The sequence below is a fragment of the Fundulus heteroclitus genome, chromosome 21, assembly GCF_011125445.2.
Source record: "Fundulus heteroclitus isolate FHET01 chromosome 21, MU-UCD_Fhet_4.1, whole genome shotgun sequence".
NCBI classification, from domain to species: Eukaryota; Metazoa; Chordata; class Actinopteri; order Cyprinodontiformes; family Fundulidae; genus Fundulus; species Fundulus heteroclitus.
This window is the reverse complement of record NC_046381.1, coordinates 34,141,778-34,155,856: the sequence shown is the minus strand read 5'-3', so window position 1 is coordinate 34,155,856 and position 14,079 is coordinate 34,141,778. Positions and strand designations below refer to the sequence as shown.

The 14,079-nt window shown below is 39.4% G+C and overlaps 2 protein-coding genes across 5 annotated transcripts; one reads left to right on the top strand and one right to left on the bottom strand.

Moving 5' to 3' along the window:
- The first annotated feature begins 4,902 nt into the window (after positions 1-4,902).
- Positions 4,903-9,415, top strand: LOC118556990 (B-cell receptor CD22-like). The gene is made up of 8 exons (XM_036125778.1): positions 4,903-4,995; positions 5,180-5,205; positions 5,376-5,548; positions 7,197-7,496; positions 7,573-7,830; positions 8,004-8,085; positions 8,469-8,508; positions 8,611-9,415. Exons 1-8 carry the CDS (start codon positions 4,903-4,905, stop codon positions 8,812-8,814), a joined length of 1,176 nt encoding a protein of 391 aa, XP_035981671.1. The 3' UTR covers positions 8,815-9,415.
- Positions 9,416-9,754: 339 nt separating this feature from the next.
- LOC105922351 (biogenesis of lysosomal organelles complex-1, subunit 5, muted) lies at positions 9,755-12,580 on the bottom strand. 4 transcript variants are annotated; one of them, XM_036125209.1, is made up of 6 exons: positions 11,966-12,034; positions 10,931-10,967; positions 10,725-10,839; positions 10,350-10,479; positions 10,190-10,248; positions 9,755-10,034 (listed from the first exon to the last, which is right to left on the bottom strand). In XM_036125209.1, the coding sequence occupies exons 3-6, from the start codon at positions 10,833-10,835 to the stop codon at positions 9,864-9,866; spliced, it is 471 nt and encodes a 156-aa protein (XP_035981102.1). In that variant the 5' UTR covers positions 10,836-10,839; positions 10,931-10,967; positions 11,966-12,034; the 3' UTR covers positions 9,755-9,863. The 4 variants fall into 4 exon arrangements, with proteins under 4 accessions (XP_035981102.1, XP_035981101.1, XP_021169674.2 ...); XM_021313999.2 differs by lacking the exons at positions 10,725-10,839; positions 10,931-10,967 and adding exons at positions 12,309-12,419; positions 12,503-12,580 and having other exon boundaries at positions 9,864-10,034; positions 11,966-12,048; XM_036125210.1 differs by lacking the exons at positions 10,725-10,839; positions 10,931-10,967 and adding exons at positions 12,309-12,419; positions 12,515-12,550 and having other exon boundaries at positions 9,864-10,034; positions 11,966-12,048.
- Between the last annotated feature and the right edge of the window lie 1,499 nt (positions 12,581-14,079).

Genomic DNA, 14,079 nt, shown 5'->3' with positions numbered 1-14,079 from the left:
GATTCTCACCAAACAAAATGTATGTCTTTTGTTTAAATAGAAACAGGGAAATTTGGTTTAACCATTGCTTAGTTCCACAGATAAGGTTTAGAATGGTGGTTTTTAACACCTCATTGGCGACATGTGACACGCCAACCTCTTTCAAATCCTCTATTATTATCCATGTTCCCAAGAAGCCAAGGTCCACAGGACTTAATGACTTTAGACCCGTCGCCCTGACCTCTGTGGTTATGAAGTCCTTTGAGTGCCTTGTTCTTTCACACCTGAAGGAGATCACTGACCCCCTTCTGGACCCCTTACAATTTGCCTACAAAGCCAACAGGTCTGCAGACGACGCTGTCAATTTGGCCCTTCACCACATCCTCCTGCACCTGGACTCTGCATGAACCTACGCCAGGATCCTGTTTGTGGATTTCAGCTCTGCCTTCAACACAATCATCCCAGCTTTGCTTCAGGAGAAGTTCTCCCAGCTCTCCCACCAAGAAAACCCAGCAGAGGATGTACTTCCTGCGCCAGCTGAAGAAATTCAACCTGCCAAGGTCAATGATGGTGCAGTTCTACTCTTCCATCATTGAGTCCATCCTCACCTCCTCCATCACCATCTGGTACGCTGGTGCCACCGCTAAGGACAAGGGCAGACTGCAGCGTGTCATCCGGTCTGCAGAGAAGGTGATTGGCTGCAATCTTTCATCTCTCCAGGACCTGTACGCCTCCAGGACTCTGAGGCGTGCAGGGAAGATTGTGGCTGAACCCTCGTACCCCAGTCACAAAATATTTCAGACACTTCCCTCTGGCAGAGGCTGCAGTCCATCAGGACCAAAACATCACGCCACAAGAACAGTTTCTTCCCATCTACTACCAGCCTTATCAACAAGGCCAAGAGCCGCCCGTGACACTGGACACTGTCTCTCCCTCCGCCGTTCTGGACCTACAAGCTACACCAACATAGCATCTCCAGACCTTCTGTGTTACATTAACGCACATTCTACTGTGTATATAGCTCTAGATTCTGTATATATACACACCTTTTTTGTCTGCAACACCAAGTCAAATTCCTTGTAAGTCCCAACCTACTTGACAATAAATTTGTGTCTGATTCTGATTGAGTGTGACTGTTATCTGGTTTTAAAGACAGGTAAATCTGAAGGTCATCTGAGAATGAAATCCTGTGGGACCTCACATGACAGAGGAGCACTGTTATTATTCTTACCTGTGAAACACCTGTCTATCAGATAGGATGTAAACCATTTGAGCAATGTGGCATAAGCAAGATAGATGGACCAAATGATCAATGTGTCCAAGGCTGCCGTGAGGTCTGGCAGCACCAGAACAACTGGCCACCTGTCATCAACAGAAATAGCAACGTTGTTATATACTTTTAGGGCAGACTCTGTGCTGTGTTACAGTCTGAAGCTAGACTGAAATGATTCCAAAATATAATTGTTTTCTAAAAATGGCTGTAGTTAGGTAAACACTGATTATATCAAAAAACACTCTAGGGCAATGGCTGCTGTTAATTATGATGTTAGACAAAAATTGAGTTTTTGGTTTAACAGATCTCTGCTACTGAGCAAGACTGTTTTTAAAGAGAGCAGATTAAACATGTCGTGCTTCCACCATCATTTAGCATTGTCGTCTTAGTTTACGTGTTATCATTGTATTACCATGGTACAGCTTGTGGAGTTTTTAAATTTAACAGGAGCAGCAAAATCCAGAGTCTCTTGACAATCACCATAAAAAAAGAGGAAATTAAGTTATTAGGACACAACAGGGGATCTAGACCAGTTTAAGAAGAGAAGTGCAAATGCATAAAAGCAGCAGGAAACTGTTTAGCAGTATCAGAGGTAATGATGCAATGATGGCAACCCCTTACCAATGGTTTACGGGCTGCAGAGAGAGCTGTGAATTCAACACAGATGGGGAAATGATTTGGGTCAGTAGCCTCAGTCTATGAAAGACAACTGGGTCCAGAGTATGTCTGAGGTGGTGGGTTGGTCCACATACAGATTGTGTCAGACTAAAAGCCTAAAAAGTCAGGAGCAAACGACTCAGTAGGACAACAGACATGAATGTTAAAACCCCTGCAGATGAAAACATGATCATGTTTGGGAATAAAGTCGACGAAAAAAAATCTGAAAATTTCCGACAAAAATTCAAACTGCAGTGGGTGATTAATACCCACACATAAAACAAGATGTGTGAGCTGAGCCACCAACAGCTGCAGTTCAAAAGAAGAAAAAGTAATTTTAGACAAAAGTCCGCATTGAAAAATGTTTTTGTGGACAGTTGCTATCCCTCCACCAAGTCAGGAGGAGAGTGAGGACCTAAGGAATGAGAACGTGCTGATTTCACCTGGTTTAGTTCACAGTTCTTCCGACAATTGAGAGTCCCGAAAGTGAAATTGGAAAAAAAGTAATCAAGTATAAACTTTTTATTTGTGACGGATCTGGAGTTTAAAGGGGCCATGACAACAAACGTAATTTTTCCTGTGGTTTTGAGGGTATAATATGATCTGTTGTGCTCTGATTAGGTCGTGTGAATGAGAAGTCTAGGTACCAAAGGACCAGCTCATGGGTGGTCAGTTTTGTTTCTTTGCTCAGAAATAGTCAGATGAGTAAACAGTTTCTTTCTATGTAGGTTATCTTTCAACATAATTCATATTCTCCAATTAGAGCACAGGATCAAGCAAACAGCCTCCCCGAGCTTGCTGCCCTGCTGCAGTGAACTTTGGTCCCACTGTGTGGATCGTGAGTCGCCCTGCCAGGTTAAAGCCTTCGGTCAGCTTGCCCTTTGCCTGTCTGACATCCTGCAGCATAAGCACTACCTCTGGCAATATTACCATGGTAATAGATTTATGATGGAGCATTTTGCCGAGAAGAGAGGTTTGGATGTAGGGGGGAAGGATGTGGTGTCATGAAAGCAAGACAGAGGATCCAGAATTCAAACCAGACAGCAGGTAAGATTAAGAAGGTTTAATAAATGTCAGAATGGCAAGGAGGTCAAAAACAGTCCAGGATACACAAACAAGCAGACAACGCAGGGAGGGATGAGGCAAACTCAGGTAATCCAGGAACAGACACAGGTCAGGCAAACCAGGCAGGCAGTCAGAATAGGCAGGAAAAAAAGGTTCAGGGGTCAGGCTGGCTCAGAATCCGGAAGCAATTGGGTTTGTATCAACAGGTCAATCAAAACAGAACGCTGGACAAAAAGTCACCAATTCAGTGATGTCTGGTCTGAAGGCTGAATATATACTGACTAATGCAGGTGGATCAGATGAACAGGTAATGAGAAACTGGGCGGAGCTGAGCAGGTGTGTGAAATGAGCAATCAGAGCAGGCATCAGTGCCGAGATCGTGACACGTGGGGAGTTTCCAGTTATGGTTGCAGCCAATCAGAGTGAAATGAACTAGGTAGAGCCACATATCATTACCGTAACCAACCCTGTTACTGAGGAGGGATATCTGGCCTGCCAGAGCAAGATTCAACCCCCCCCCCTCCCCCCCCTCAAAAAAGAACTGATTGAAATAAACAGAAAGTTGGTTCATTTGGTTCAAGAGGATCCTTATAGTGTTGAGTCTCTGAGGCCCATGGCATCTAAATTTAGGCTGCCTTTCAGCAGACACTGAAGGAAAAACTGTGACAAAATCAGCCATAGACTTGAGATCCTCTTTCACTAAAGAAGGAAGGATAACTTTGATAGTCTGCTTTTATATGACAGTCACTTTTAAACAGAGAAGATGACTTAGACTTAGACAACTTTGTCATTTTGTATGTACAGAGTGCAGAACGAAGTTTCGTTGTGTGTGCTCCAGCACACACATGGCTACTTCATCTCTTGCTGCTGACTGACTTCACTGATTACCTTGGTCAACACAAGATTTTGGCTTGCAGGCTAATTTGATTATTTATGCTAAATATATACAATTTTCTAATGCAAAGATCATTTTTTTAACTTTATGAAAACATTTAATGTCACAGACATCCTTTGCCAGATGCATGATTATTCCAGCTCTCTTTAAGCAGAGGAGTAAACATTGTATGATTATCTTGACAAGACATCAGTCACACTTTGATGGTCAGAAGATGCTCTGACATCCTCTTTCATAGAAGAAGGAAGGATTGCATCAGCCTATTTCAACATGACCGTCGCTTTTGAACAGAGAAGGCGATTATTTGATCTCTGCTGACTGACTGCTATCCCTCCTCGGACGTAAGATTTTATTTTGGCTTTAAATTTAAATGGTAGGAAAATGTACTCTCTTGTATTTTCATTGCAACTTTCTTAAAATAACTATTTAAAATTATATGCTGAAAAACATGTGCAGCTGAAAAACAGCTGCACAGTGGCGCAGTGGGTAGCGCTGTTGCCTTGCAGCAAGAAGGTCCTGGGTTCGAGTACACCCCTGGGTCTTTCTGCATGGAGTTTGCATGTTCTCCCTGTGCATGCGTGGGTTCTCTCCGGGTACTCCGGCTTCCTCCCACAGTCCAAAAACATGACTGTTAGGTTGATTGGCTTCTCCAAATTGTCCTTAGGTGTGAGTGTGTGTGTGAATGGTTGTTTGTCTCTCTGTGTTGCCCTGCAACAGACTGGCGACCTGTCCAGGGTGTACCCCGCCTCTCGCCCATTTGACAGCTGGAGATAGGCACCCGCGACCCCATGAGGGATAAAGCGGTTTGGAAAATGGATGGATGGATGCTGAAAAACACTTTTGTTTTTCATTATTTGCAAATGTTCTGATTTCATATTCAGAATTCACTCCAAAATCCAACTCTACTGGCATTCTGGTGTGGTAAATTCTGTTTTTAATTTAGATTAAAATTTAAAAGGGTTTAGCACAAGAGATAATGTAGGCACTTCAGTTTTGTTTAAATGACTTGTTTTTATCATGTTTTCAGTCTGAGATGAAGGACTACCAGAGTCTGGTGGCAGCTCTGTCAGAGAACGTGCTGACCATCAACATGTTACTGAGTGTCTTCTTTCTTCCAGGTGAGCTGGTTGGTCACTTCCTTTTATTTGAGACATCAAATTCATAATTTTTAGTCTGAAATATTTGATCCTGATATTGTTTAAAGGCTAACAATGTAGCATGCTGCAGCTGAACTGGAGTTTGTGGATCATGAAGTTTCTCTTCAGGTAGATTTTGCTCCACATTGTTTTCATCTTCTGTCTTTTTGACAGGAATTTATACTGATTCTTGTGGTAAGGTAACAGCACATATTTCCATTACTACACCAACGCAGTTTAAAGCACTGAGTGGATCTTGCCTGGAAGTACCGTGTAGGTTCACTGCTGAAAGTGGAAGCACAGTATTTGACAGCAGAATAAAAACCTCTGGAGCATGGATTCGAAGTGATACGTATCTGTTGGACATCAGTTATGGAGTTAACACCTATCCAATAGAAATTACAGGAAAGCTGAGTCAGAAAAACTGCACCACTCTGTTTTCTGATCTAACTACAAGTCAAGAGGTCAGATACTTCCTCAGAATCGAGAACGGAGGCTACAAAGCAACTGCGTGTTCTAGTCCGCTGCAGATAACAGTGGAAGGTGAGACTTTTACTCTACACACATTCACAAAGTTATACAAATCTAAATCTTATCTTAACCCCGCCCCCCCCAGAGATTCCCCATTATGGGACAATAAAGGAATTCTTATCTTAAATTAGCTTTGTCTTCCTGAAATAAAATGCTTTGAAGGAACAAAGTCTTTTTGAAAATCAGTTTAGTTGGTATAGTATTAGATATTTATTTTAGAAACAAAACAACAATACAAATAAAAAATAAATGAATTCATATATAAACAAAACAAGGAAAAACTACAGTCAAAATAGTCAAACAGTACCAAAAAGAGTAATGCCAATGTAACCAAAAGTGAGTAAGAAGAAATTCTGCTTATTTAATCCTAGTTCTTGTACTTTGGTAATAATTACCGATTAATTTCATAATGTTTTGTTCTTGAACAATAACCCCATCACTACCCCAAGCATGCATATTGGATATGTGGATATTTATAGACAAAAGAAAATATGTAATGTAAATAAGTGATCTTGAAAAAAAAAAGAATCTGGTAATGCTCAAAGCCCTTCAGTCCTCCCTCTGCTCTGAAGACCATCTTGTTTTTCAGCCTTTTCAACTGAGTCATGGTTGAATGGTACTTGAGCGCCACCGCTGTACTAAATGTATAGAAAAACACAACTTTTTAGATGTTGTTAGGACACTCGGATGTTTTTGATTTGATCCCCTCTCTTTATTATAAAAAAAACATTTTTGAATATTTTCAGGAAACATCTTGTTTATTGCTTGACACATAATCAATGCTGTTTCAAACATTTGGCTTTTCCATATGGTATACATCTCACTCTGTGGATGTTTTACTGTTTAGAGACCAAGGCAAGGGAGCGGTTATGAGTGAGTTTGACAAAGAAAATCCAAAAACTTACAAAAACACTGGAGAACAGGAGGTGAGAGAGGGGAACAACAGAAGCAGGCAGAATGTAACTAACTAAATAAATACATACAAAAACCAAGAACAGTGTAACCCTTGACAGGTTTAAAACATTCATTTTGGGGGCGTGCTCCAATGGCGTAGGAGTAGTAAGCCCCACCCACATGAAGAGGCCTTGGTTCTCGTCGCGGCTGACCCAGGTTTGATTCCGACCTGAGGTCCTTTAATGCATGACTTCCCCCCTCTCTCAAACCCCCTCCCCTGTCAGCCTACTTTGTAACAAATGAGCCACTAATGCCATAAAACCTAGAAAAAATCTATTTCCATTGACTGTATAGTAAATATTAATGTTAATAAATATTTTATCTCATATTTGACACTTGCCCTAAATAAAAGCAGAAACATCAGTTTGTTTGTGCTCTCCAAGGTTTATCCATCTGATGCATTGAAGTTATATTTTCAAAAGTGTAATTAATAACTGTTTTAACACCTTTAAAACCAGTTATCAGATGCAACTTGTTGCCTGAAGGAGCGTATCTGGAAACTTATCATCAGTCAGTTATTCAGTATTTCCTGATCCTCAAATAAATATAGAAACAGTGAATAGTCAATGTGCTATTTTGAATCAGATGTGATGTTGATAACTAAACTCTTTGGTCACACGTTTGGTTGCCTCTTTGAAAATTTACACTGTGAAATAATAACAGAAGAAAATAAATATTGTTTAAAATGTCTTGTGTGAACTTCCAGATTCTCCTTGGAGTCCCAGCATTAACATCCCTGCTGATCTGAAGGAGGATCAGTCTGTCACTATCAGCTGCTCAGCTTTGACTCCCTGTCCACACTCACCTCCTGAACTCACCTGGAATCTCCAACAAGACTCTCACAGACAAACAGAGAAAAACACAGAGGGAACCTTTACAACTAAAATCCAGGAGGCCATCACTCTGTCAGACACACATGATGGATACAACATCAGCTGTTCTGCCACATATCCTGTGAATGGAGGAAGCAAGACAGCAGAGACAGAAGTGACTCTCAGTGTTTCATGTAAGTGATCCTGTCAGCACGTCATGGTTCAGCTGTTTCTGATCAGTAAAGTTAATGTGTGTCCCATTTTCCTCAGATGCTCCTAGAGACACCTCAGCATCCATCAGTCCATCAGGTTTGGTGTCAGCAGGTAGTTGGGTGGAGCTGAGCTGCTCCAGCAGAGCCAAGCCTCCTGCCAGCTTCACCTGGTACAGGAACAGCAAACATGGAGCCATTAATGTCTCTGTGGGGCAGGTTTACAGCTTCAGAGCTACTGAGGGAGGAGAGTATTACTGTGTGGCTACAAATGATCTGGGTCATCAGAACTCATCAGTGATCCTTGCAAGAACTGAAGGTAAGTTATAAGGATAAAGCCATGTGATGTTCTTAGAACACTTTACTTTATACCATACCACTTTTATCGCTCATCTGTGCTGTGAATATCCAACTTTAAAAGTGTGTGTTTATGTATAGATATAACTTTACTCCTTCTTTTAAATTTTAAGAAAAAAAGTTTTTCTTTTCCAGGAGCAGAGATGTTTCAGTATTTGATTCCACTTCTTGCAGTGATTGTTGTCATTGTGCTCATCTGCCTGGTGATCTCTGTTTGGTGAGGATCTTAAACTGATGCTTTCCATTAACATTCATATGATGGTGGATGATATGGAAGAGGCAGGGGTATTTTAGGTGAATCCATGATGAACATATTTAAGTTTAGAAACCATTAGCATTTACTCAGCAGCGTTTGGTTCAGGATTTATCCTAGATAAGATTCAGTGATTTTGTCTTTGTGTTTTATAACTGAACATAGATCTGGAGATGGACAGCAGGGATGGATGCTCCAGACTAATTACAATATATTACATGTTGTCACATTAGAACTGTGAGAAAAAAACCCCATTAAGATCACAAAAACATTCAAACAAGGCGGACAATTTGGAAGTTTTCACAAAATTCAAAACACGTATCTGACGGCTCTCTGATGTCTTCCAGGCGGTTCAAGTTCAAACATCTAACTCCCCAACAGACTCAGGTGGGGAAATGTTCCACCTCTCTGTGCAGCTCTGCACTGAGTTTCATCTGGAGGTTTGTGGCTGCATCTGCATGAACAATAATACATTTTATTTTCCCACAGAGTCAGACAGGTGTGGAGGCTCAGGTAGCAGCCAACAAAGCAGAGGAAGAACTCAATTATGGAGAAGTGAACTTCCTACAGAGAGGACATGAAGATTCCTCCGTCTCAGTGCAGGACGGAGGACAGCAGGACACGGTGTACGCTCAGGTCAAAGTTTCTCCTGACTGTCCAGAGGATGTCTACGCTCAAGTGAAGAAAAAATAACTTTTTTTTTTAACAAAAGTACTTTTGAGTTAAAATGCAAACATCCTCATCCTCAATTTTGCTTTATTTTGACATTTTTAAATTACAAAGGACATCCTTTGCATATTGTGTCAAGATTTGTATGCATTTCACACCATGATAGATAGAAGTGGATGAAACGTTCCGGTTCTATTCTACAAAACAAAAACCTCAGGGCTAAAAGCTCCTATATCAAACACAGTAACTTGTTTAAATATGGATAATGACCAAAGAATATGTATCTAAAAATAAAGTATTTGTATTTAAAACAAACCCAGACCTGTGCCTCAGCTTAACTCAAATGTTGTGAATTAAAGACATTTTCAGAAATTTCTGAAGCCACGAGATCAAAATCTGGGATTTCCCAAATTGCTTTAAGTGTATGTAAACTTCTGGATTTGAAGAAAGCAAAACAAATTATCTGTCATTGAGATACAATTTTATTACAAAAATAAAATGTTACTTGAATATCCTTTAGCCACAATTTAATCCTCTCCACTGAAGGAAAGGTGTCTTTTTATGCAGTGTAAGGAAATATCTTTTTTCAAACTAATTTTCAGTTTTTCAAATTACCTAAACTAGAGTTCAGATCCCCTGTCATATCTTTTAGGGTTATGAAATGTTTAAGCTCTGCTGTAGCTTCTGTTCCTCTTTTATCTTCACCAGAGATGAAATGTGTGATGTTTTGTTTGCAATGATAGTTTAAATATTTGAAGCGATTTTGTCCCTCGAGTTTGTAGTTGTTATAACTTTTGCTTTTAGTAAATTTGACAAAACAAAATTTTCCTAGTTCTATGCATTTTATTTAAAGGAGCAATACGTAAGGAATTTACTGTAAAATTAACCAAAATCATTGTCATTTATCACCCGGGATGGAAGTAACTTTTCACATGCTGCAGAAACGTCATCAATAAATACTAGGTCACATTTGACCTTTTTATTCATCATCAGTGACTATTGGCTGTTTTTCTGCCAACACCAAGTACAAGTTTGATAAACAAATGTTAACCGTTCATACAATAGAAAAGTGGTCAGAGAGAAAATTGTACCAAGTCCTTCTTCTTTTCACTAAAGCGAGAGCTGAGTTCTCCAACAGCCTTAGCGTGCTCCTCATCCACCTCTTCCTTTAATCTCTGCTGCTCCTTCACAAACTCAGCCCAGTCCTCTTTTAATTTCTCCATGTTCGCCTGCAGCCCGGTGTTCTGGAAGGACACGAGGAAGATGAGGAGTTGGAAAATAGTTCAAGAAAACCGTGTCTTGTTTTTATAAGGCAGAGCCAAGTAAAACATGATAAATTTCTACAAGAAGCTAAGAGTGTCTCAATCTAACACCATCTGCTGCAGTCCCTGTTTTTTACCTGCTGTGCCTCCAGCTCCCTCTGCTGGACTCTCTCTGCCATGTGATTAGCAGCCTCCACTGAGAGGAAAAACAGAGAAGGAAATCAGCTCACTATCATGATGGTGGTGGCCATGTCATCCATCCAGAAGTTTAGAATGATAAGGGGGGAAGGTCCTTACAGCGCTTACTGATGTCAGACAGTTTCTGGCTCATTTCCTCTAAATTAGAGGGCAGCATTTGCTCGTTTGCCTCCTGGACCATTTTATTCAGGTTCTCCAGCAGCCGGCACTCCCTCAAACCTCGCTTCTCCTACAGAACAGCAAAGGAAAAATACCTTAAAGCTATATTCAAGGAAAATGGTAAGAGAGGAAAGTTTGTAAATAAAGCTGGAGTAGATTGGGGTATGACCAAATGTACCCAGCATCCACAGTCACAGTGATTATAGGGTGTTCCAGACGATTATTAAAAAGCTTTAAAATACATAGTTTTAAAACAGCAGCGTAATCTGACATTGAATACTTTAGGAAAAAAAATGTGTGGAGAAAAAAAAACACCAGTGGCTCTTTCCACAATCTGTCCAGATCTTCCAGACTTCTCGATCGTCCCTTCAGTTCTCTTCTCTTCAGCCCATTACTATAGTTTCGCTGGTTATTTAAATCTTCCATGAAGCTGTAAACACAAAGAAAGCTTGTAATGCTGTTGGGAGAGAAATAGGCCCGTAGCATCACAGGTCATACACTATAACAGTTTTGTTGCGTACCAATTCACTGTGGATGTTTGCTGCTGAAAAGCTCAATCTTAGAGGGGGAAATTTGTTTAAAAAAATAAAAATCACACAATGCAATCAAACATTTAGTAAAAATAAATATATTCATGTTGAATAGTTAATATACACTTGATAACCCAAGATGCTACTTTTAGAAATTGTTCACCAACAGTGAGTTTGATTAGTAAAAAGTAATTCAAAAAAACTCCAATTAGCCTAAGAGATGAATATCAACAAAAAATACTTCAGTTACAATTATTTAAAAGGATTGCTAACGTCAGTAGTTGGTGCCTTATTTTTTTTACCTACTTTTGTTTTGAAATTTTCAGAGATTATGATTTCACAGTAAAATCTGACTTTATTTTAATGCTTTTACTCAGCTTTACCAAGTGTGTCAACAAATATGACTGACACTGTGTGATCTGAAGAGGCCAATTCTTCAATGAAACTAACTAGCAATCAAAGCATCAATAAAAAGTCTGTTAAATGCTGTTTAAGTTTATTTAAAGACAAATGGCTCACACTTAATTTATATCATACTTTATGCCATAAGTTGAGTGAAAGGGAAAGTGGGAGAAAAGTGAAAGTTTGTCTTATCAGAAAAAAATCTAAAGCAATTAAGAATTGCAGCACAAAAAATACAAACTGCTGCAAATTAAAGTAAAAACCTCTGTCTGGAAATCACATATTTAAAGTCATACTTCCAACTACCAATGGTTCATATTAAAAGCCTTTTAGAAGTCCACATTACAGTGTTTCCAACCCATATAGACAGAACTCTTAAAAATATCTAAGACATTAGAATAAAATGCTCATAGGTAAAATCAATTATTGTTTATAATAATAATAATAATAATAATAATAATAATAATAATAATAATAATAATTCTTATTATTATTATTATTATTTATATGGTGTCCAGGCTGGATCATTAGAGGTAAAATCAATTATTGTTTATGTATTTATTTATTTATTTATTATTATTTATATGGTGTCCAGGCTGGATCATAATGTTATGCTCAAAGTACCTCAAACTCTCTGACAAAGTAGCGAACTTCTGCACTGATAACAGGTCTGTGGTCCAACAGTCTGGACTGGATATCACCAACATCTACAGGATCAACAAGGCTCACAGTCAATACAGTTTAGACAGGAAAACAAAACTACACATGGATTACATGCATTTCTATGTGGATGATTCTGAAAACATCTTTGGAGACACAGAGAGGAGCCAGGAGGCTTGATATGTTTAACAGTCCACTGACATGTTGATCTCAGCTTTATTAACGCAGCTTTATTAACGCATAATAGATCTATTATCGGAGACGAGTCTAAGATGACATAAACATGGTATAAACACCTTTAACTTACCTTTAGCAACCTTCTCCATCGTCAGAAAGTCTCCTGAATGTTGCTTTAGAAGTTAAACACTGTTGCCAGCCTCCGCTAATGGAGCAGCTCCTGAACTGCCCGCTGCACTGCCTGAAGGATTACAGTCAAAGTGAAGAAGATGGAGACTCAGCACAGACTAGAAGTCACTGAATGAACCCTGATGTATCACATACAGCTGCAGTAACCCGTTAAAAGCTGCGAGGGTCTGTCACAGCCCGGTGAAAGCAAGTCAGCTGACTCGGATTGTAAACACGTCCACTACTTCCGGGTCACAGACTGGACCAAGTGGCTGAATGAGGGGGGTGGGCCGCTTTCACGTTGGCTTTTCCTCTCGTTCTCTCATTCTCAGTTTTACATTTATCTGAAATAGACTAATTCATAATAAAATATGTTGTCAACTCAGTAAAACTCTAAATGCTTGTTTTTTTATCGGCAGATTTATGTTGTGTGTTAGTTCTGATTGGCGGACGCTAGATGTCAGTGTTGCTCCCAAGTTCAGTTAAACAGCAAAAATCAGACGTTTCCAAACTACACTGCTTAAAAAAAGTCAACCCGTTAACTAACAGAATAACTCATAATTTTACTACTAGCATAATATGTTTGCCCTGTGTCAGCACAGTCCTGGAGCTATTGCTTAAATTATTTACTATGTGGTCATTTTTATTCAACAGCTGGTAGATAAAAATAAAATAAATATAAAATAATAATAATTGATACATGGATTTTGCACCGTCAAATTCAGGGTCTATCAAAGATTGTTTGGGCATTCACAATATGGTCTCCCAGGTATAAAAAGCTTATATTTAATACATGAATGAGTTTGTTGAAAAAAAAAAAAAACGATTCTACTCCAAAAAGAAAAACAATAAATACGTGTGAATTTTTGAATTCTTAAGGACACTCTTAAACATAATACTAAAAAATAGAAACATTCCTGAAGAAATGATAGGGCTGTATATATATATATATTTTTCAAATCATGCTTTCTATATCCTTCAAGGATTGTTCAGGTATTTAGTCATGTTCTCGGTTGGTTTCTATTTCCTCTGCACCGTTTCTTAGTCCTCTGCCCCGTGTTCCGTGTTTGTTTATTCTGTATCTTCAGGACCACGCTCTTCTATTTCCCCTCTTAGTGTTATTACGTTAGATCTCCATTTCTCCCTAACACTGCCTGATTATTCGGTACATCATAGATTTAGTTTATTATTTCTATTACTCTCTCTTCAGTATCCTGTTTTTCCATTTTTATCCTGTCAGCAACTTTATGTCATTCACCTGTCCTTCCGCCTTCCTCTCTGTTTTTTTCCTCCCCTAAACTGCAAGTAAATCTCCTTCTTTGTCAGATCTTCCGTTGTGCTCCAACTGTTGATACTTCCCAGTCCCTGTAATTTTTTATTTGGTTGTTTGGTCATTAAAAACTACTTTATCATCTCATGATGTTGCTCCTGAACTCCAGTATGTGCTTTAGTCCGGCAACTACATTTCAAACTATGGCATATGGGGAGGCTGCCACTTGGTGCATGTTTCTCTGACCAGAGCTGGAGGTTCTGGCCAAGTTAGGCTCAATGTGCATCAGGTTGGAGCATGAAAGCTGGACCAGTATTAAAGTTTTTTATACATTTGAAAAATCATCTCATTAGCAGCCCTGAGAAGCTTTCCTTGTACATCAATGCTAAAGAAGCAGAATGGTACGAGTGCAGAACACCCATGACGTGGTAGGTAAGGTAGTTTGAGGTTCCTTAACATCCAG